The sequence below is a fragment of the Argentina silus genome (genome assembly GCF_951799395.1).
Source record: "Argentina silus genome assembly, chromosome: X".
NCBI classification, from domain to species: Eukaryota; Metazoa; Chordata; class Actinopteri; order Argentiniformes; family Argentinidae; genus Argentina; species Argentina silus.
In genome coordinates this window covers 9,056,065-9,078,620 of record NC_139653.1, presented here as the reverse complement: position 1 = coordinate 9,078,620, position 22,556 = coordinate 9,056,065, and the positions used below count along the sequence as shown (strand labels likewise).

Sequence of the window (22,556 nt, the reverse complement as noted above, 5' to 3'; positions counted from 1 at the left end):
GTTCCATCTAGGAGGTGCAGCCTGTGCACATTATGCCACTGACAGAACTGAATAGCATGTTGTTCAGTCCACATTTCAGGTGTGGGATATACTGTAAGTGTAAGCAATATTGTGCTGTGGTGATACATCAGTCCTCTCTTGATGATTGCACTTTATATAGACCCTTATCTTACTTCATAGGGTTACTATTCAACCAAGAAATTACTCCAATGTCAGTTAGCTGCAGTGTGCACAAATATGTGACATCCACAGGTCAATTAAAAGTAATGTATAATAAATGTACACCCATGTTAATCTACATGTATGGGTGACTGACAGCATTATCAGCCCTTAAATGAACACCTCTTTACAGTCAACAGGAGCTGCCAAACATGAATGATAAGGTTGTGAATGCTATTGGGCATTAAACACCCTACTTCATAACATCACTGTTCGAGTAGAGGACAAGCCCTGTAAACGTATGCCCTTGGTGCAGATTGTACCGTGCAAGTGTCCGATCTCTCACAGGATGTTGTCGTGATAAAATTTGCACTTCAATCTTGACCATCAGAAATAAAATCAGTCATCAAGTGTGGCACAGCTAACAATTGACAGTTTCTCATTGCCAAAAATAAGATAATTGCTTGACAGTTGTGGGACTCTTTTCCATGTCATGCCCCTCCTTTGATGCATCCAATGAATTCAATCAACCAGTTTGGTCAGGTCTTTCCATTCTGACTGACTGTCCCATGCTTTGAAGTCACAAAATCCATTGCCCCCAAGCGAATCACACTGTCAGTCCAGGGGGTGGGGGCAAAGCAAGGCTACAAATGGTGGTTCTTGGAGAGGTATGCGATGAGCGCTACAGCCACGCCCACATATATACCTGTCCCGATGGTGATTGACAGCACAGCCAAGAAGAGGGCACGTCTGGAGCTGGAGCTGGCCAAATGAAAGTCCCCCTTAGACACTGCCTTGTTTGTCTGTGTGTGTGAGAGAGAGAGAGAGAGAGAGAGAGAGAGAGAGAGAGAGAGAGAGAGAGAGAGAGATTTACTGAATTAATGGGAGGAAATGATACAGCAAATTGGCCTATTTCCAGGCAGATGACTGGATGCGGATCTCGTGGAGGAGCTCAGCAAAGAACGGCAACCCATGGGTAGATAATGAAATCGCCATAAATCAACCCATCCAACAGGGTCCTCAAGCCTTTGATGTCACAGACATTACCACGATTAGGGCGAGATGAATGTATTTCTGTCTCAACATCCTAGAAGTATTCGTTATGTCATCTCTACCTGCCCTTATAAGGGCAGTGTAGGGTAGCTCCCCCGGTTACCTTGCTGAGGCTCTGATGTGTTATGTAATGGGGAAAGGGGAGGTAGACTGTTAGTGGGCAGACCTTTCATCTTCAGCGTAACGGGTGGCCTTCAAGTGTTGCCTAGACAGGCCCCCCTCTAATATAATCTTGCCTGTTTGAACTCAGTCGTTGATTTATTAACCAGTCCTAATCTGGAGATTCCAGACCAATTTCATCACAAGGTGGCTATGAGCAAAGCTTATTACCCCCAGTGGTGCGTGGCTCAAGTATTCAACAATGTCTTCTGTTCTCCTGGGTCAAAGAAGGGTGCAGAGTGGAGATGAAAGGATCATAATGGTTGTCATTTACAGCATTCAGGGGCATAACAAGGACTGATGTTAAGGCTACAAGGACTATGTGTGGATCAAACTGTAAACTGTTGATGCCAAATAAGTTACAATCATAATCACAAGAATTGCTACGTATACTGAACAGTACCACAATCACTGATTTGATCTCAGTCCCTGTTTCTCACCAATTTCATACTGGAGAAACATTCCTTCTCTGCAGTTGCAGCACGTAGGAGGCAGCACAATGCATACAGTATAGGGAGCGAGAGTCAGAGCAAGAGAAATGTGGGAGAGAAAGAAGGAGAGACAGGAGGGAGGAGGAGGGTGACTGGGAGAGAACGATGGGAGAGGACCTATGGTCCATTGTGAGCTCTGCAAATTCATTTTTCTTAACGATAATTTGTATTTGATGCTATTTTTTTCAACATTTCAGAAATGTTTGGGAATTAAATGCGGCTCCACTCCACCACTTTCTGTAAAACAGGATTCTAACAATCCATTTCAGTAAATGTGATCTAATATCTTCTTTCACTGACACGTTTGGGTGTTGTTTAAAAAGCAAACAGCCATTGTGTGCCTCTTTAGTATACCTAAGCCTCCTCTACAGACATTCCCCTGTGGCCCTGTGATACACATTCAAGTCAAAGAGATGTACTGTATGTAATACTTTATGTCAGGGCATCAATTTCAGTCCTTGAGCCCTAATAGCACAGCAGCAAGTTGTTATCTTCAGCACTGTGATCCACTTGTTTCGCTGGAGTGTATAGCAACCTAAACCTCAACACTATGGAACACAGTATGTAGTTTAGCTACACTCATTGTCTTATTCAGCAGTGTTTGCAGCCTTCACTTTGTTGGGGAAGATCAATACGACATTTTTGAAGGGACCAAGTTGCAGTCCAGAACCTCTTTTCTAAACAGTATATACAGTATCTATCAAGATGCGTCATACTTCATCCAATGAAAAATTGGTATTGTATATTCAACATGAGCTTAAACCTAATATCTATTAGGGATAAGTAGATATACAAAAAGAGGTAATCTTATTTAACATGGAATCAAAGGCTTATTCCTTGGCTTGAAAGCAAAGGATCAAGGAAATTCTAACAATTATTTTCAGAATTGTTGTATCCCCTACCCCATTGCATACATATACTCACATACATACTTTCTCCGTCCAACCATCCAACTCCAAGCTCCAAATGCTGATCATCATTCCCAGCATTGGGATGAGTGATCATGGTTAATCTGGGCTTGAAGGTATTATTTCATATAAAGAGATCAAATTCCTGTCCACTGCCCCCACTATCCTCCAAAATAGAAGGCCCTGCACTGCAGGGACCATGTAGATCAATAGCAGACCTGACTGCAGGCCATGTCACCGATTTACTGAAAGGCACCACTAATCATTTATCCTGCATAGAGCTGGCAGATGTGGGCCTTGGACCCCAGCATCAGGTAGGATTCTGCCCATCTACCCCACCAACATCTAAAATGTATCATCAATGAGGCATTTTTACTATAATGTACATGATATCAGAGTTACATAAATCAGACTATTCATACAATGAGAGACAACTAAATAGGGTGTCTTCCATATAGTTGTTTGTAGGATAAGAGGGAGATGGAGATTTCTCAGTAACCCTCAGAAGCCTTTCAGCTACAGATGATTTGTTTCAGATGTGAGCTGCTCCCAATGTCTATGTCTCATTATTCTCATCTGTTTAACTACAGTGTGCCGCATACAGCAAGATGAGTCTTAAGGAGACACCCATTTTCAATCCTGGCCTCCCTGCAGTTAATGAGCATACTAAGTATGCAAATACGATTAACGACCATATTGTTCTGTGCAGGCAAGAAACAGTTATTTGTAATTACTGGTTCAAATCAAGTCAGCCTGATTAATTACAATCAAATCGAAGTACAAACGAATTAACCATACAGCTACAGCACCACAGTTCCTCAGATGCAGTAAGAAGTGAAAACAGGAGATAATTTCAGACTGTGAAGGAAAAACGTGTCTTACAGACACATTATACAGTACACAGTTATTTTTTTACCCTCGAGATCTGAGGGCATTGCCTAAAAAAACCAGACAATACTCCTACACTGTCATCCACTGGTGCATACACGCATATACATGAAAGTATAGAGAAGTAGGTCATTGTGTGGATGCGGGGATAGAAGAAAAAATAACATAGAACCACACCAGTGGTAAATACAGTAAATAAAAAAATCTCTGCTTTGTGGAATATGTCTGTCCATCGCCCAAGGAAGGTATTTGTTCCTAGCTTATTCCATACAAGGCCCACTCTCACACTGTATCGAGCCAAAATATTATGTAAAGAGCTTACCCCATTTGTGATGGAGCATGCTCTAAAAGCAGTGAATCAGATTATGCACACTGGCTTAGCAAAAACAGATTGTTGCAGTTTGCTATTGGGACACAGAGGGACCCCCTCTCAGGGCTTTTTGAACTTTGCCCATAGTATCAAACATATTTAGAGAAAAGAGGATATTAACCAATAATGTCCCTCCTTTACAAAAAACTCCTTTACCTTGCATTGGACTTAAAAACATAAAATCCAATTTTTACATACTACCATTTTTTTCAGTCTACCACTACTTTCCCCTGAGAATATCAATGAGTTTTTATGCACAGGATAATTGTCTTGAAAAAGCCAGTGGCTTTGATTCCTTCTTTCAGCAAAGTTTTAGGAAGAGAGTATCAGAGGTGATAGAAATAGGTAATTCATGTGTGTTTATGTCTGAAGCTATGATAATCACTATCAACACAAACATAATTAGGTATTACTCATGGCTGACCCAGCAACTAAATGACCAGACAGTGCACGCTTCATCTGAAGAAGATCACATTGTGCTCCTTTGTTGTTTGTCTTGGCTGGTCAGTCTGTGTTTGGCCAGTACTCTCCCAATGTTATGAAGCACATAAATGGACCTAAGCAGAGATGTCCACAGACCCACAGAGTTTGCACTGGGATATTTGACAATAGTAATGTACCTGCTTTACCTGTTTTCTCTATCTTAGTATAAATAGAGATCATCATCACACATCGGTTTGGTCTTGTTGATATACAGTATTCACCGAGCAACATGCTGAGTCATACTGTATGTGCTACAGCTGTACAGCTGTTGTTTTATGAGTTTCAGCCATAATATGCAAATGTACATGACATATATTTCTGTATTTCAAATTTAATACATTTCCTGACATTTCTAAAAACCTTTTTTTTGCTTTGTCATTCTGGGGTATTGTGTGTGGATTGATGGCAAATTATTTAAATTCAATCCATTTTAAATTTCACAATTTAACAAAATGTGGAAAAAGTGAAGGTGTCTGAATACTTTCCGAAGGCACTGTATATGTTACCCTGGAAACAGCATGCTGAGCAGAAAAGATGTTGATATTCAGAACAGGGTAGAGGACAGACTGTTTGAGTGTGTAAAGTGTGGTCTTGACTGAATGATGAGGCAATGCGTATACGAGTGTCAGTCTCTCTTTTCTTAGATCAAGGTCTTCATATTCTTCTCATATTATGATGATCCCAACTGGACAAGGATACCTGGATAGCATACCTTCCATACTGTATTAGTTATGATTGTCTTGGAATATGCCCATCAATGCAGCTAACACATCTGAATGATGTCTATTTATGTACGATGGGGTCTACAGACTCTACTCAAAACTGTCCTCTGGCCCTACCCTCCCCCTCTAACGCTCTGGTGGGTTGGTGAATGTCTGAACTCCTGCTTGCATATGAATTTCACAATATAATCTCTCTTGGTTTTCCTTCCGCCCTAGAAGAGATAGGATGTAATGTGGTGGTGGATGCATTATGCATGAAACAATGAAGCTGTTCCACTCTGCAAGATGGTAATCATGAACTGTTTTACTGTTGGTGCTGTATTAATGAAAGTGACTCTGCCATAGTCCTAAATACTTCATCAAGGCAAATTCAGGACAGCAACATGTCCGTGCATCTCCCTTAGACAGTGACATACGAAGTGTGGGAGTATGGAGACTGGAACATGCATTCCTGCTTTATTGGGATAGAGACAGTAGAGATTGACAGGAAGGATGGGTGAGAGAGAGAGGAGGGATGACATGCAAGATATGTTGAGGGTCGGAATCGAACCAGGGACCTTGCGATTATGCGGTATGCACATCAGTGTGCTACGCCACTAAGCGCCCCCCGAACATGCAGAACATCCAAATACCATTAATTTCTCTCAGAAAAGGACATCATTATCACCTAGAAAAAAGATATGGATAATGTTGGTGGTTGTGACAATGATGCCTTCTCAATTGGTGCAAGGGAACAAACCCTCAAAGACAAAAGGGGTAAACAATGTAAATGTCTGCACAGAATGAATACACAATTCAGGTTTGAAGTTTCCAGGTTTGACAGATTTACATAATAGTTTTTTAAAGGCAACTGCTAATGCTACAATAGGTTGTTTATCTAATAGAAAGTGCTAATGCTAATGCTACAATAGGTTGTTTATCTAATAGAAAGTGGTGGATTCCCTGCAAACTTATTCCATTAAATCTAGATTTGTCCTGCATTAAAGCATCTTTCCTAGTTCACTCTGATGCCCCAATGAGCTGTGTATTGATCGCTTCGTTCTCCCTCAAAGGAGGAAATTATTTGGAGTCCTGAGCATACAAAAGGCAAATGGAATCAGTAAAAAATGTGTGTGGCCTGTATAGTCACTCTCGATATGAAGAAACTAAGTGCAAAGCTTAGAGCTACTCTTTTACAAGGTCCTACCACTGTGAACAGTAGCTAGTTCCTGCTTTGCTTTGACCATGTGAAGTATATCTTCACAGAATGTGCACAAGCAACAATTTGATCTTCATTAAAGTTAAATACTCTGGAGGGAAGTGTTGAAAGAGGATCTATCAAACACAATGCTGTATGTGTGGGCAGTAGACATGGTGTATCTTTAGCATCCACATAAATGCAGATGGTTCTGTATCAGCCTTGCACTAAGATAGTGGGATGTGTAGCGGAATATAATTTGTTATGTTTCAGTATTCTACCTCTCATTCCTTTTGTCTCATGCATCAATGCACACAACTTCCCAAGTGCATTTAGTTTTTTCTACAGGACAAAATGTGTTAAAGAGATGATCATATGTTTCATCAATGTGGCTGGTCTTTTCTAAACGCTGTCATTTCTACCATTTTGCCATGCTTTGCAAACTATCTCCAGAAGAAGATATTATATATATCGGATGATATAATCTTAACGTGTGCTTATATGTGTTAAGCAAGTTACTGAGATTCAGAATTTCGAGCTGTGCTCAGTCGTACAGGATCTTTGAATAGCTTATCTGTGATACACTGAAGCTTTCAAAAACCTCCCTCAATGGCAAAGTGGCTTTCTGTTGTTTTAATTCCAGCCTGTGACATTGTTTGGTACTCTGCAGCTGCATGGCTTTATAGTTGGATTTTAGGGAATTGATTTTAGTGTGGGCTGTGTTGCCTATGCCAACCAAGCCACATTTTAAATGGAGAATGAGAGAGATGCAGTCGTGACCACAGTGGTGCAGAGTGGGCAGAAGCCTGCTTTAGAACAAGCTCCCCGCGAGCTGAGGCTGCGAGAGCAGCTCACACTCAGAAACATCATTATCACAGACACTGGGAAAAGATAACCTGCTGAGGCTGACCTGTGATACGAGCTGATAAAAGCCACAGCTAAATTCTCCTAGATTAGTTTTTCAGTTTTCAATATGATTAGTTTTTCTTTACGGTGTTCTACCTCCCAGGCTCCCCCTGGGACCCATAGCTTGACTTTTTTTATGTTTCAAATGTTAAACAGCACAAAGGAATATTGAATAACGACTCATAAATTCCAACAACAGTAGTACAGGCAAGAGCCCACTGCCTGACTCAATTACATGAATGAGGCACAATGAAATAGGCTATATGGTTTCATTGTATGTCACAAATAATTGCCTCTAGGTCTGAGATTTAACCATACATTCTAAGCCTTGCATCTAGTCTCTTTCCACAGCTGCTGTTAGTCTGGCATTCAAGCCTACTTTACTGTCAATACTATGCCCTGAATCTGTAAATGATTAATTTATTACAATAATTTATTTGAGCACATACTGAGGATAGAAAAAACACTGCCTTTTTAGTTTGACAGACAGTTGTTTGTGTTTTGGTTGGAGAGATAGGTGTGTGTCAGTGTAGTTCTCACCTCATGGGACAGGTAGAAGGCTGCGATCCCCAGGGGCCAGAAGCAGCACAGCATGGAGAAAACACTCAGGCCCAAGTGGTCTCTAGGTGGCATCATCAGAAAGTTGTCCTCGCTCTCTGTGTCACTGGAGTACTCACTCTGCAAAAATACACCAAATCACTACTTTGAGATGAGGGTCAAGACAGAAGATAGGTCTAAAGGTCTGTAGAACAGGGGTGAGTTTCCCAAAAGCTTCGCAGCTAAAGTAGTACTTTATCTCTTTTGAAAATCCAGGCCCACTCCTACCCTAGACCAGCAGAGTTCTTTATTTAACAAATTTCGTTAGTTCACGCACAGAAGATTGACCTGCAAACAGTGACTTTACAATTGTTAATTTAAGTACTACAAACCTTCCAGGGTGGTACTCATCAGTCATATTCGTCCTCTTCGGATGAATCATGATGTTGTGAAGCATAGGCTCTAAGTTATTTGGGATACCCTAATATTTCAATTGGTTCAGCTATAATTTTATCATGTCTATTCACTACCAACTGTTATTAAGGTACTGGATGTGAACAAAAAGCACTTTGAAAAAGCGTAAGTTAGGGGAGGGATGAAGAGAATGGATGTGGCCCCGAAGTTACAGTAACTGAAAAGAAAGTATTTGGTTTAGCAGACCCTTTGGGGGCCCTAGTGTCACAAGAACAGGCCTGGCTTGCGGAGACTATCACATAGTAACCATCACAAGGATTCACCAGCTTTGCGTCATTGCCTTCTTGTCATGTTGCATTTTTGATTACTGCTTGCTAATGTTTAGCTGAGATAATTTTCTGTCTTCACAGACTACAGATGGCTCCTTGTTTCCCTCACCCAGGTTTTGTGAAGGCATAAACAGCTTGCACAGCTGGGCCTCTCTAGCAGTCGATTTACACAGAGAGGGCCCAGTACATATGTTCACCTAGACAGGGGCATGGCCAGCCTTGCCAGCTGGACAATGATGCCCCCCACCCCCTCTCTCTCTCTTTGATCGTGTTTTGACGACCATCCAGTCCCAGAGGGTGGTTAGGTAGGAACTTAACAAATCATTACACCCCCTAAAACATCAAGCTAATTAACTTCAAGTGGATTCTGATTCAAGGTGACAAAATGTTTGATTCATTAATCTCATTCGTCATACTGCCCTGAATCTGAGGGTAGATTCAGAAATGTGGCTGCATAATCAGGTGCTCAATTAGTTGGATTCCAAAATACACTTCTTTGCAAGTACTTTGCATCAAAAGGTCAGAACACTCAGTAAATGATAAAACAACTGAAGTGACACAGATTAAGCCTAGTCCTGGACGAAATAACATTTTCAACAGAAAATCTCAATTGAATATGCATATTAGTCTAGGACGAGGTTCTCTGGGCAGCAAAGAGTACATTACATTACATTGCTGTGCATATCAAAGAAATCATATATAGAATCTCTAACTATATGAAAGTTGTGTAAAGCTTTTCATATGGAAATTACAAAAATGTTTTGTGTATTATTTCGTCATATAGTACAGTACTTATAAAAGTAATATATTAATCTAAACCGGACTACCCGAAGCATAACATTTTCAGTGTTGACACAATAATTCTTTCTGTAATTTGAACTTCAACTATAATTGTAACTATAATTTGAATTTCATTCAGTTAATCAAGGGACAGGTACTACACACACACACACACACGCACACACACACGCACGCACACACACACACACACACACACACACACACACACACACACACACACACACACACACACACACACACACACACACACAAAAGATAGCCACCTTACATACATGTCACTGAGTTCTCATAAGTTGGGGAATTTACAGGCTGAATCAGAACAGTTGGTGGAGACAGCCGGGCACAGCAGGTAACTGCTGGTCCAGAGACTGCCTCTCTCCTTCCCTCTTCACTCTCTACTCTACACTTTTCTCATCATCCTTCTTCCCTCTTTTCCCTTTACAACCTCTCCCCTATTCTCACTCCCCTCCCCTGCCCTCTAACCTAGTTCCTCTCCTTCTCTCCTCTCTCCCCACCTCTCCATTCTGTACAGAGCCTCTCTTAATGTGGAGAAAAACTGTGAAAACCTGATATTCATCAGAGCTCAAGCAGTGTATAATGTTCAACTGTTTACTGCTTAGTGTCTAATGAGAAAATGACAAAAGACAGATCCCACCGCCAAGTCTTACCTCAAGCTCCTGGAACTCATCATCATCGTCTATGTCATAGGACAACGTCTGGATCTTTGCATCTTCCACAGAGAGGTCCAGGAACTTGCCATCAGCAAACATCAATGTGTCCCCGACAGAGGAGCCATGTGCCAGGTCCTCTATGAAGGTGGTCTCACAGCAGTCCCCGCCCCCGCCCTCTCCCCAGGCCCTTAGCATGTTCTCAGAGTACAGAATGAGGTTTGATCTGAAACGGGGGTCCACGGCCTGGGGCAGAGCACTGGGGTTGAGCAGCTGTGGAGGTCCCTGGGAGGAGGACACCTGCTGCGGAGGCAGGTTGACCACCACATGGCCCTGGTACTGAGGGGCAGAGTACACTGACACCAGACCCTCCTTCGTCTCCACCATGAGGCTATGGGTGTTAATCAATCCATTGCGCTTGCAGGGGTCCAGCCCGGCATCCCCTACCCCGGCTGGTGATGTTTTACTCTGGCTAGGGGGCACAGCCTCCTCGGCCTGGTCGGAGCCTGACCCTGCTCCCTGTCCACTCTCCATCCCGGCTTACAGAGCTGGATTGTTTGATCAAATCCCCTCCTCTTCAGAGGCCTTTCTCATAGGGGCCTTTGGGAAGGCATGAGATGGCAGGCTGCACTCTCCTGTGGGAAGTAGATTAAAGTGGTTGAGTAGATAAAAAGGTATTTTGTACTCAGTATTGTGTTTCCCATTCAAAAGCATTAGACACACAAATAGACTATATTTACACCTCACTCTGTCTCATCTGTTCGGGTTACTGCTATGGTAATTCAGATGTGAAATAATCACAACACGGTTATTTTCTGTCAGTGTTTGGCATTCTGCCTATTTTCATATGCTCTTGGATTCAGTTCTCAAGTAAATGTAATTGATTATGCAAATGTATTTTGTAAATCTAGCACATTCAGCAGCATGGCCAAGTAGAGGGGTTATCATAAAGTGGGGAGGAGTGATTTGTCAACTAACTTCTGCCATTTCTATGAAGATGTAATGCCACAGATGCCAGTAAGAAAACATCAACCCTGCTGGGTGTTAAATACTATGGGTCCTCTGTGCTGCGTAAAGCATTTCAGATTCCCAGCCTACATCACTTTGCATTTCATCTGGTGGTTTGTGAACCAACAAATGTATGTGCACACACACACACACACACACACACACACACACACACACACACACACACACACACACACACACACACACACACACACAGTCTCGCTCTCCCTCTCACACACACACACACATGTACGCACACACACATGCACGCACACACTGGATGGAACACCTCATGCTTGTCCCATTGTGGTTCAGATTGTGTTAATTGCATGGGTCCTCGGTGTGTGTATGTATGTAAAGTAATTGTCCTGTTCAAACAGGGTGTAAATTCCTTACACCCTGGTTAGTATGGTAATAAAATATAGATTTTTTTTTACTTTGAAACACACACGCTACCTCTGTCCACTGTCCATCCACTATCCATCCACTGTCCAACAGACTTGCAAGCTTTTATTTCTCAACCAATGCTAGTACTCAAGCGTGAGAAGAAACATCAGATTGATTCTACCATTGCATTATCTGAACACTCTGTCTTGCTATGGCCCGGAATGGAAAGGATGTTTTTTAGAGTGCTAAGCAGCATCCTGTGACCAAACAGACATCTGGATATTTTCTGGGGACAAAATTGCAATCCTTTATTTGTATGCTTTTTATCTTTTGCACAAACAAAGTTTGACTTTCTATAACCTCAGGGGAAGTTATCCACCAGCTTTTAAGTTCATGCTATCAAACACATGTTGCTTTAATCTGATAATTAGTAGCTCCACTGGAATTAAAATGTACTACTGCTATTCTCTTTATATCTCCTTCAATGCTCAAAGCTGGTCAAAGCTTATGCCTATAGGAAATATAGACCAAAATGTTACATCACGAGAGAAGGCTGTCCAGTTTATCACAGTGGTAGTCATAGCATATGACTTATCTATGAGCATATCACCACAATTGGCCATTACAAATCAAAGCTTTTAAAGGTTTATCTCAGCATTGAGCATCGGCCATTTGAGTAGGCCTACATACTGTAACTAGTCTGACAGTAAGGAAAATGAAAGAAACAATGTAAATTAAGTGTGTTGAGCGACACTCTTTATCTGTAAAATTGTCTTACATGTTTTCTTTATCATTGAGGCTGAAACACGAAATAATAATTAGTTATGGTTAAAGAAGAATTAAGGCTATATAAATCAGAATGTTTCAGTGAGCGCCACAGTAAACCTATCTTCTGATTGACGAGGGGAAGTAATCAATCAGGCATAATAATGTTTACTTTTTTTTCTGATCCAGAGTGTGATCCCAGTCAAAAACTTTATATGAAACTCATTAATATAATTTCAGTTTTAATATTCATATATTATAGTTGAGTTCTAGGCTACTTCAAAATACAATAGAATACTAGGCCTCTACAGTAGCCTAACTGGTTATTTACGATTAATAGCCATGCGCTTCCCCCACTTTTGATTTCGTTCAGGGCCTATGTTGTAGCCTACTTGCGAGGACAAAATATGAATCTAAACACCAGTTTAATTTCAGTGATATCGATGTGCATGGACACACACGTCATGAAATATACAGTACATGGTCAAAGAAGAGAGGCAGATCAGGAGAATTAAATACCCGGGTACAGGAGCTGTCCATGGTACTGTCATTCAATGTCCTGGATCGCATGAGCGGGATTGTCCCCTTATACAGTCATACTCATGTTGAAACAAAATCAGCCATTGGAAATGCGGCAATATCGTTGCAATACGCAGAAAATATTAATGAAGCATATGTTGTCCAAAGATTATTGTTGTAAACCCTTTCCATATTGTCCGAATGTCACCCTCAACTAAACCATGAACGCAACCTATTCCAAATAGGCTATGTCTTTTGCATCAAACATAGCATGGTCAATTAGTAGCCGTATTGGGATAAAGCATCCCTATACTTGAATAGCAAATGATTCACTATTAACATCGTGTTGCCATAGGCTTCATTTGATTTTGATGCACTGATGTAATTTTTGTGCAATAATTCGGTGCTGTAGGCTACACGTTCGTGATCTGACAGGCAAGGCACACTATAGGCTACTTACCTCTCAAGGTGAAAGAGCGTTCTGCTGTGAGAAGACCCAGTGCAAAACATAAGTGGACCCAGCGAAATCCTTTGCCGCTCCTTCCTTTTCACTGAGAATCCTAGTCGCCTATCCAGACTATGTCCCCCTGCATTCCGCCTTAATAGCAAACAATGTTAACCGAAGTTAAGTGTCCGGTTTGTCTCTGCCACTTTTTCCCAGAATAGGTCTGACCTAGAGATAAACTAAACAAAAATTAGTCTGTGACACTTTCGGTTACTGTGTGCCTGCGATGATGGTGTTGCATTCTGGCTTTTGGTCTGTGAGACCAAACAAACGTGGAACACAGCACATTGACAGGCTGACACCCAGACCCGTTTGAGGCAGCAGCACTCTACGCTAGTGTGTGAAATCTAGGCTACCACTCGAAAATAAGACAATATCCCCCATGGTCCTAAAGAACGCGGCTAGTAAATATGTATGTTTTTGTGTGTCTCATAACAGAGCCACAATCCCATACTTTTTCATGCTGAATAGTCTACAGGCCTATATGGATGTAATTAGCTCATTGGTTGAAATTGAAATTAAGCTAATCACTTAATTAAATAGCCTACTCAATTACAAATAAAGAAGCTAATCAACATCAGGCTATAGGCTGTATTGTTGAGAAAGCAGACAGCTTTGTTGCTCTTGACTGTGTAAAGCCGCTGTATCTTACGTTCATGAGTCTATGCCTGCTGCTACATCACACAATGCAATGCTGCCCTCAGGTGTACACTTCATGCAAATATGGGTTAGAGCAGTGGTTCTCAAATGGGGGTACGCGTACCCCTAGGGGTACTTTGGTGTACTGCAGGGGGTACTCAGAAACATTTGGTACTTTTTAAGGTATTGGTTATAGACAATTCTAAAATAATCCCACGTTAATAAAATCAGTTAAATCTGGGTACCAACATACAAGTTTGATAGCTTAAATCTTTATTTAAAAAAGCAATGAGCATATCACGTTCGGGACAATGACGTATGTCAACATTGATTGACGTATGTCAATCAAAAAAATACTTTCGCGCCAGCTAGCTAACTGTATACATTTTCACCCTGAGTAATTCTGAAAGCTAGATAATAGAAAATGGACAAGTGGTTAAAACGCAAATCTGACAGCAATGAGAAAGGAGAACCAGTGAAAAAGAAAGCTCATCCAGAAACGCCAAAATTCCGTCAATATCAAGAAGTGATGCGAAAAGCCTCCACAACAAAGCACTCAAGGCTTCTCATGCAGTGTCTTTGCTTGTAGCTAAAGCTAAAAAGCCATTCACCATAGCTGAAGACCTGCTGCTTCCAGCCGCTATTGTATTGGCGGAGACTATGCTGGATAAAACCGCAGCAGACAAATTAAAAACTGTGTCTTTGTCAAATGACACAGTTAGCCGCAGAATTGATACGATGGGCACAGACATCGTTGATCAAGTAGCGAGAAAACTTGGCGAATCATTTTCATTTTCACTCCAGCTGGATGAATCAACTGATGTCAGTGGACAGGCACAGCTTCTTGCTTTTGTGAGATACGTCGATACTGACGACATTTGTGAACATGTGCTTTTCTGCAAGAGTTTGGAGGGGAAAACAACTGGAGAGGATATTTTTGATGTTGTTAATGCATTCTTCGGTGAAAATGGTCTGAACTGGAGATCATGCACAAGTGTCTGCACTGATGCGGCCGCATCAATGACAGGTCGCGTCAAAGGGCTGGTTGCGCGAGTGAGGGAGAAGAACCCTGATGTGCTGTGGAATCACTGCATCATACACAGGGAAGCATTGGCATCAAAGAGAATGAGTCCTGAGTTACACGAAGTTTTGAACGACGCTGTCAAGATCATTAACTTCATCAAGTCAAGGCCACTTAATGCGCGACTGTTTCCCAGCCTCTGTGAACATATGGGCGCTGAACACACGCAACTGCTGCTCCACACAGAAGTGCGCTGGCTTTCCCGAGGCAAAATACTTTCTGAGAGACCATGGATCTCCCCATGTCACCTTGTTTGAGGACATGCACTGGCTTGCAAAGCTATCCTATCTTGCAGATATATTCAGCAAACTCAACGAACTGAATGTGTCTCTGCAGGGAAAGGACACATTCAGTTCTGAACCTGTATGACAAGGTGGGGGGTTTTCTCAAGAAAGCAGAGCTGTGGAAGAAGGCATGTGCAGAAGGGGATTTCACCTGCTTTCCTCAGGTGGATGCTTTCCTTTCCAATGAGGATGTGGATAGAGCTCTAGTGAAGGCAATAATAGAGGGACATTTGGCCAACTGGACTAGTGGTTTTAATTCGTACTTCCCTGACATTAAAGAGAAATCTGCACAGCTGGACTGGGTGAGAAACCAATTTCTCTTGGCTGAAAGCAAGAGAATCAAGTTTCCTGCCAGTCTTCAGGAAAATCTCATTGATGTGTCATCTGACCGTGGCCTACAGATGAAGTTTGAGAGCTCCACTCTCACACAGTTTTGGGTGTGTGTGAAGAAGGAACACCCTGAGCTGGGAAAGAAAGCTTTGGAGCAGCTATACCATCTGGATCGACTTATTTGTGTGAAACCTCCTTTTCGGCAATGACCCAAATTAAAACAAAGCAAAGAAACAAGCTTTGGGCGTGACCAGGCTCCGGTTCCACTGTCTCTCTCTCTCTCCACCTGCTCAATACACACCTTTTGGCCATCACCTCATCACCATGCAGTTATCTACCCTGGCTTTCCAACTACTCATCGCTAGATTGTACTAGTTCCTATGGTAGTTTCTAGCCTTACTACGTTGAGGCTTGTTACTACATTTCGTCGTATTAGCTACTGGTGTTTTGTACCTGTTCTAACTCTGATCTCCCTGTTCCTCGTATCAGCTTCCACCTACCCGTCGGCCTGCCTACCTACCAACCAGGCTGCCTGTCCGCCCACCGGCCTACCCTCCCACGCTGCCGGTGCTACCTGCCTTCCAGCCGCCTGTCCACTGCCAGACTACCCCCTACCCTTATCCCCTCATTAAATACCCAAACCTGCTATGCTTGTCTGACTCTGTATTCGCGCCTGGTTTCCCCATTCAGTGCCTAACTAAATGTTTTGTGCCGGTGAAGGGGGTACTCAGCTGAAAAAATATTTTAAAGGGGGTACACTAGCAGAAAAAGTTTGAGACCCACTGGGTTAGAGATCTCCCTGAAGAAACCTTGTGTGTTTGCGTCAACTGGCTAAACTAGTTAAGTTAAGGCCTATAGGTCTAGTATCTTCAATATAGGCTAGGCCTATGAAAAAGTAACCTAATCTGAATCTTGAAATATATGGCTATCTAATCAGTGTATGTAGGTTATAATGGTGCCTGTCTGATGTATGTTCGTATTCCCTATGTCGTCTGCCTGCCTAGTAGACCAGCCCAGAGTAGTTCTAATACACCACTCTGGACCAGCCTACCCTACCTCGGCACGACCATATACGGCCGGAGTCATTTCAGCACCACGGCGCTGTCCGCTTGCGGCGCTATCCCTCTGTTCCCCCTTTCACCTAACTCAATGGCTGTCTTTCATCCATCCCATTGATAATAGGCCCCTCCTCACCTGAATCTAATTTAATACAGATTGGAGGAGAAGGTCTGAGTTGGTGCAGTTGTATCAACACATGGATTGGGATCGTCGTCTGTTGATAAAATAGCCTAAAGTAGCCAAATGATTAACAATATTCAAAGCTCACTTTTTCCAATTAATCAAATCAAAGGTAAACCAATGTCGTGTTCGTAGATGCTTGCATGATGATAGTTCTCAGGCACCGGCTTGACGGTTAGAAAGTGAGGTTAGATCCTGTAGATGGCAGTAAACGTTGGGGAAGCTACGTCGCCATAAACTTAATTGATAGAAGAAGAAAGATCAGATTTTCTGGTGCCACTGACGTGCGCAACGCCATACAGTACTGAACATTGGCTTCCAAACAACTTCCAGACTGGGAAACGACACATTACAACGGAGAAGAAAACTCCTTCGACTAAGGGGGAAAACTGTGAAGCCGGGGAAACCCTGTAGCCGGGGAGACACTGGAGGTAAGCCAGATACGCCCTGTCATTTTGGTGTTGTTGTTAGGCCGCGCGGTAGTAGTTCTCCGCAGCGAGCTAGCTACGGAGCAGGCGTTGTAGTTAGCCAGCTGCCTGGCTCCACTGTCTGGGGTAGGATTATTTGCTGAATCGAAAACGTTTACATGGAATGATTTAGATAGATATCATGCCGTCACAGGTTTGTTAATGTATATCTAGCTTTCTTTCTCAATGATCAGAAACCCCAAAGGGAAAGCTGATGTAATCATGTGCATATCCTAGTATTACATTTGACGCCGTTTCCATGGACCTTTGTGTCATTCTATTCCAGCAACTAAACGGACCCCTCCTCAGTTTCTTGCCTCGTCAAATGCAGGCCCCTGCCCAGGTGATGAGGGACAAGCCTATTAAATATCTGGAGCTAGCTAACAAACACTCAACGACATTGGCAGTCATATATATTTGGCTACCTAGCTGTGTCCGTTGTAAAAAAGGAGGATAGTCGAGCTGACTCATTTCCCAGGTGATGCAATCACATGTTTGAAGAAGTTAACTCATGTAGCTCGCTCGATAGCTAACTTAGCTATACTAGCAACTGACAGAGACAGCTAGCAAGTTATTCACACTCAAGAAGTGCTCGTTGACAGCGTTAGCCAACCAAAACAAGTTAATAAGTAACGCAAAATATGTTGTCAAATGTGGCATTATCAAACGTTTCCACTAACAAAATTAAATACACGTGACTAGCGATAGTGCCTGTTCTGAACTCGCTAACTAACTTTACCTAGCTAGGGTCTAGTACCCAATAGTCATAGTAGCAGTGACTCATTATTGAAGTTCTCATTTGAACGTGATTGTCATTGGCCTCTTCATTAGCTAGCTAGCTTTCTTGTGAAGCTGCTACGTAATTAACTTATCATTTTGTGGGCAGCGCCAGAACAACATTGGTGAAGTTAGTTGTCTAGACTGATCGTACCAAAAGATTGCACACCAGTCGGACATTGAGGAAGTCTTTTGTGAAGCCATCCATCTCTCTACCAAAGTAACACGCCCATTAGTTGACAACTAGCAGTCTGCTACTAAGAAGCCTGTGTCAGCTAAACAAGCTGTCACTGTCAACTGTTTCCGAGAAAGTTCCATTTAGAGGAAACGTAGTTGGATATTTTAGTATTAAGAGTCTATGAACGTTTCTGGAAATGTGTATTTGCATTACAGTATCTCCCACAAGCCATGGTAACCAACTTGTCTGTAATTTAAGGTCTCGCAGTTGACCCTCTCATGTACTCATGAAGTACAAAACGACATTTCTGAAACGATGCTTTCATTTGCTTATTGCCTACATACATTCATAGCTTGCTTGCCATAGCTCTTCTTTTACTTTTTGCCCTGCCCACTCAGTATCTCAATTTGATTTGCATAGTTTTAACAGCTGATTTTATGTTACTCTATTATGGGCCACACAGGTGTCAAAGTACTTAGATACAGCATACATGTTGTGAAAAAGATATATATTTTTTTGGTCATATGAAATGTTCAAAGTATTATTATACTAATATATTGACAGTCATTAATTTCAATATTTTTTAATTGTTTTACTACTAGCTATCATGGTGGGCGAACGCCGTAATGGGAACCTGCTGGTCCAGCTGGGCCCAAAACAGCAGGCATACCCAGAGGAGTTGATCCGGCAACGCCGGACTCACGATGGGCAGACAGAGTACCTAATTCGCTGGAGCCTGCTGGCCATAGATGATGGCAGTGGCTCGGGTGGAGGGAGCAATGAGGTTGGGGGAGGAGGGGGAAGCAGTTCAGGTGTTGGTGGCTCCAGTGGCTCAAGCTCTGGTGAGAGCAAGACAGAGAACATCCTGATGTGGATGTCAACAGAGGATGTGTATGCCAACTGCCCCACTCTGTTAGGCAAGCGCAAGGCAGACACCCAGCGACCCCTACAAGAGGAGGAGAGGCCCATCGGCGAGTTCCCTGCTGATGTGACCTTTGATGAGGTGGAGCTCTCAGACATGAAGGACGATGTCAAGAACCTGGTGCGGAGGGCCCGCAAGCAGATGGGCAAGAAGAGTGACTTTGCCATCAGCATCACACACACTATCCACGTGCTGAGCGCCTACGCCAGCATCGGCTCGTTGGTGGGGGTCTTCAAGGAGACTGGTGCCCTGGACCTGCTCATGGAGCTGCTCTGCAACAAAGAGCGGCAGACCCGCCGTAGCGCTGGGAAGATGCTCCGGGCTCTGGCCTCTCATGATGCAGGTATGTTGGTTGGGGCCTTGATGTCTTTATTTTATCAGCCATAGACGTAGAAGCCATAGAAGATGTACAGTAAGCAGGGGGAAAGAGACTGAGGCTATTTGCGCACACATTTGAAATGCTCTATTGTCCCCTACTTCCCTTTTCTCCTTTACAACCACTGACCTTAAAGGAACGGACAGATACAGGCAGCTTACTGGTAGAGTAAGTGGGGTAGGTTTCTGCCCCATTGCATACACACATTCCTCATAGATCAGTGCAGTGGTCGGGTTACACCGTAATATACAGTCAATGACCTATTGACTGTATATTAGTGTGTGACCTTAAACAGTATAGATGAAAAGTAGGGCAACATTGGGTTGTGTAATTTACTTCAATTATGTCAGGACTGGGCCTTTGTTTGAAATCTGCACCCAGTTCCCTCATTGTTGAATCATGAACTTGTGTAATGATTATGTGTCTTGGTGAAACATGACTCATCTGCCTGGTATTCCCTTCACTCTCCACAGTGAGGGTGTAACTTTTCCGTAGTGCATTAGATAGGGATCATGAAGAATCATAGATAAGACAAGACTGTTTTTGGTTTCTATTACACTGAATGTGTTGTGTTTATTGTGGATTTTGAGTATATTCTGTAATGTAAAACATGGTAATCTTATTCATGAATACTCACAAGACTCTTTTTGGGTCAGTGTGATATACATGTTTACTCATTTAGAGTTGCTGAGTGTTTCTCATGTCATCTATTAATGGGGAAAATTAGTACTCCTCTCGGCTTATAGAGGAGCGACGTCATCCTGTCTTCTCTGATACAGTTGCCAAGAAACCTAAAAGGATTTAAACAGTCCAATAGACGGAGAGTTTTGGTTCATGCTTTCTAAAAGAAGGAACAGTAGTCTATGGGGTGGGGTCAGCTGAATTTCAAGTCAATCCAGGGCGTAAATTAAAATCACAATTCGGTGACTGCAAATAGGGCATTTTTTTTTTTTTATTATTTGTTTTCTCACTGAAAAAGTTATGCTTTTTTTTAAACTTCAAAACAGTTCTTGGGTTTTTCTTTTGATTGACTGTTCACAGTACTTCACAGTACAGTGAAATCAGAATATGTTTTTTTTTTTTTTTTTTCAAATAGTGGGGGAAAAGAAAATTGCCTCTCAAAGTATCTGAGTGTTCATTAGCCTACATTATGCTTTTTAACGCAACATGTTTGATATTCATTCTGCCCTTTAGTTGTCATTTTGTTCTACCACTTTTGGCTACCACTTTTCTACCAAACTGAAACCATTCTCAACCACTTGACCAACTAAAAAAAGATTATACAAACTTGAAAGTGCACTTCTTACATCTATGGATTGATGGAAACCAAGATGCAATTTGTGAACGACTGCTGCTCTGTCAAGCTATTTACACCAATCCAACTGTGAAATATTAGAAAAACAAAAAGAAATCCCTGATAAAACCTCTGTGATACCTATTAATCTTTTTGGAACACTCTACTCACATCCAGCATGAGACATGCAGAACTAATTCTTAGAATGATTACACAACAGTGCACTCTCTTGGCAACCAGTTCTACCACAATAAAACCACCTTGCTCTGCCCCTCTCTCTCCTACTCCACCATTTGAAACCCTCATCATTGCCCTCCTCACTCCTGGGCACTTCCATGGTAACAGAATGACCCTGGGACTACATTTTTCACTTTCAAACGTGTGCCAAACTAAAATCCTTGATGGGAAAGATTAACAAACTATACAACTCTATGCACAAGGACTACTTCTAACAATACACTAGAGACACCCAAACACATGTTCAACACTGCAAAACTGACATGAAAATGTTAATATTTGGCTGCTAAATGTACTTCCCCACATAATTGAGTGTTCTTCAATTTCCCCATCATCCCAGAAACGGAGACAGAAGTCTGTCTTTGCCCACCAGCCTGTTTGAGATTGCTAAGCTCACCATCTTTTTAATGTTGTTCCAAACTATTGATTTTAGCAAGCCTAAGGTTTTGGCCATGTTTATGATTTTTCAGCCTAATAATGCCTTCCTTAACTTTCATTGTCACCCCTTTAGTCCTCATGTTGACAGACACCAATAGCAAACTCCAAAGGCAAATGCAAAGCCTACAATCAATACTAGACATTTACATGACGGAACACACCTGAAACATCTGTCAAGCCAATTGTCCCATTACTTTTGGGTACCCTAAAATAGGGGGCTATGCATAAAAAGTGTAATTTCTTAATGGTGAAACCAATATGGACAAATACCATCAAGTAAAAGCTGAGAATCTCTACATTAACCTCATAGAAATTGTTTGATTTAAGCCAAATGAAGAGAAAATGCTTCATTGTCCCATTACTTCCACAGGGCACTGTATTTACATGTGATCTTCGTCAATCAACTACATCACACTTAAAAGCTACTTCAACATCAACCAGTGGATGCTAGCTGGCTAGTAATGCTACTTGTCTGTTGTTATGGCTGTTAGCAGGTGATATTTCTGCATCCATGGTTGCAATTTGCAGCTATATTAGCAACTGGTAACAGTTAGCCAACCTACTTGTACTAGCACACGTCTCGAATATCAAATGCAAATATTTTATCATGTTGAACAATCTCTTAAATAGCTATATTTACAGTATCCTATGGAGGATACTATTTCTATACAATCTTGTTATATTTGTCTCCAGATATGTGTGTTGTCATGGCATTCTTTGATTGCATCAATCACTTTACCAGCGTATTCCAACTGAAAATGTATTACATAAAATGTTATTTAACATTTACTTTATGAACTGTGCAGCTTCAAAGTTTGGTAACGGAATGGCCATAAAATCACCCTTTTTTTTTTTAGTTTACCACGTACTGTTAAATATCTGCTCCAAATTAAATTTCAAATATGTGCAGAAAGAGTGGGGTGTTAGCCATCATATGACACCTTGAGTTTGAAAATATCTCTCTTGGTTGTTGAGCTACAGTAAGTGAAGTGGATTTATATCCAGTAACAGAATGAATAAATGGGTCCCCTACAAAAATGCAACA

General features: G+C 41.9%; 2 protein-coding genes across 5 annotated transcripts in view; one reads left to right on the top strand and one right to left on the bottom strand.

The window, feature by feature from the left end:
* Positions 1–803: 803 nt before the first annotated feature.
* syndig1 (synapse differentiation inducing 1) lies at positions 804–10,599 on the bottom strand (the record flags this gene model as incomplete). The annotated part of the gene is made up of 3 exons (XM_083695145.1): positions 804–962; positions 7,857–7,994; positions 10,066–10,599. The coding sequence occupies 3 exons, from the start codon at positions 10,597–10,599 to the stop codon at positions 804–806; spliced, it is 831 nt and encodes a 276-aa protein (XP_083551271.1).
* A 6,523-nt stretch (positions 10,600–17,122) lies between these two features.
* Positions 17,123–22,556, top strand: part of cul9 (cullin 9) — a 30,358-nt gene continuing 24,924 nt past the window's right edge. For all 4 annotated transcript variants that reach the window (XM_083694441.1, XM_083694440.1, XM_083694439.1 and 1 more), the window contains exons 1-2: positions 17,123–17,253; positions 18,847–19,509. In XM_083694441.1, the coding sequence (XP_083550567.1) occupies positions 18,852–19,509 (658 nt within the window). In that variant the 5' untranslated portion in view covers positions 17,123–17,253; positions 18,847–18,851. The remainder of the gene's footprint in view (positions 17,254–18,846; positions 19,510–22,556) is intronic.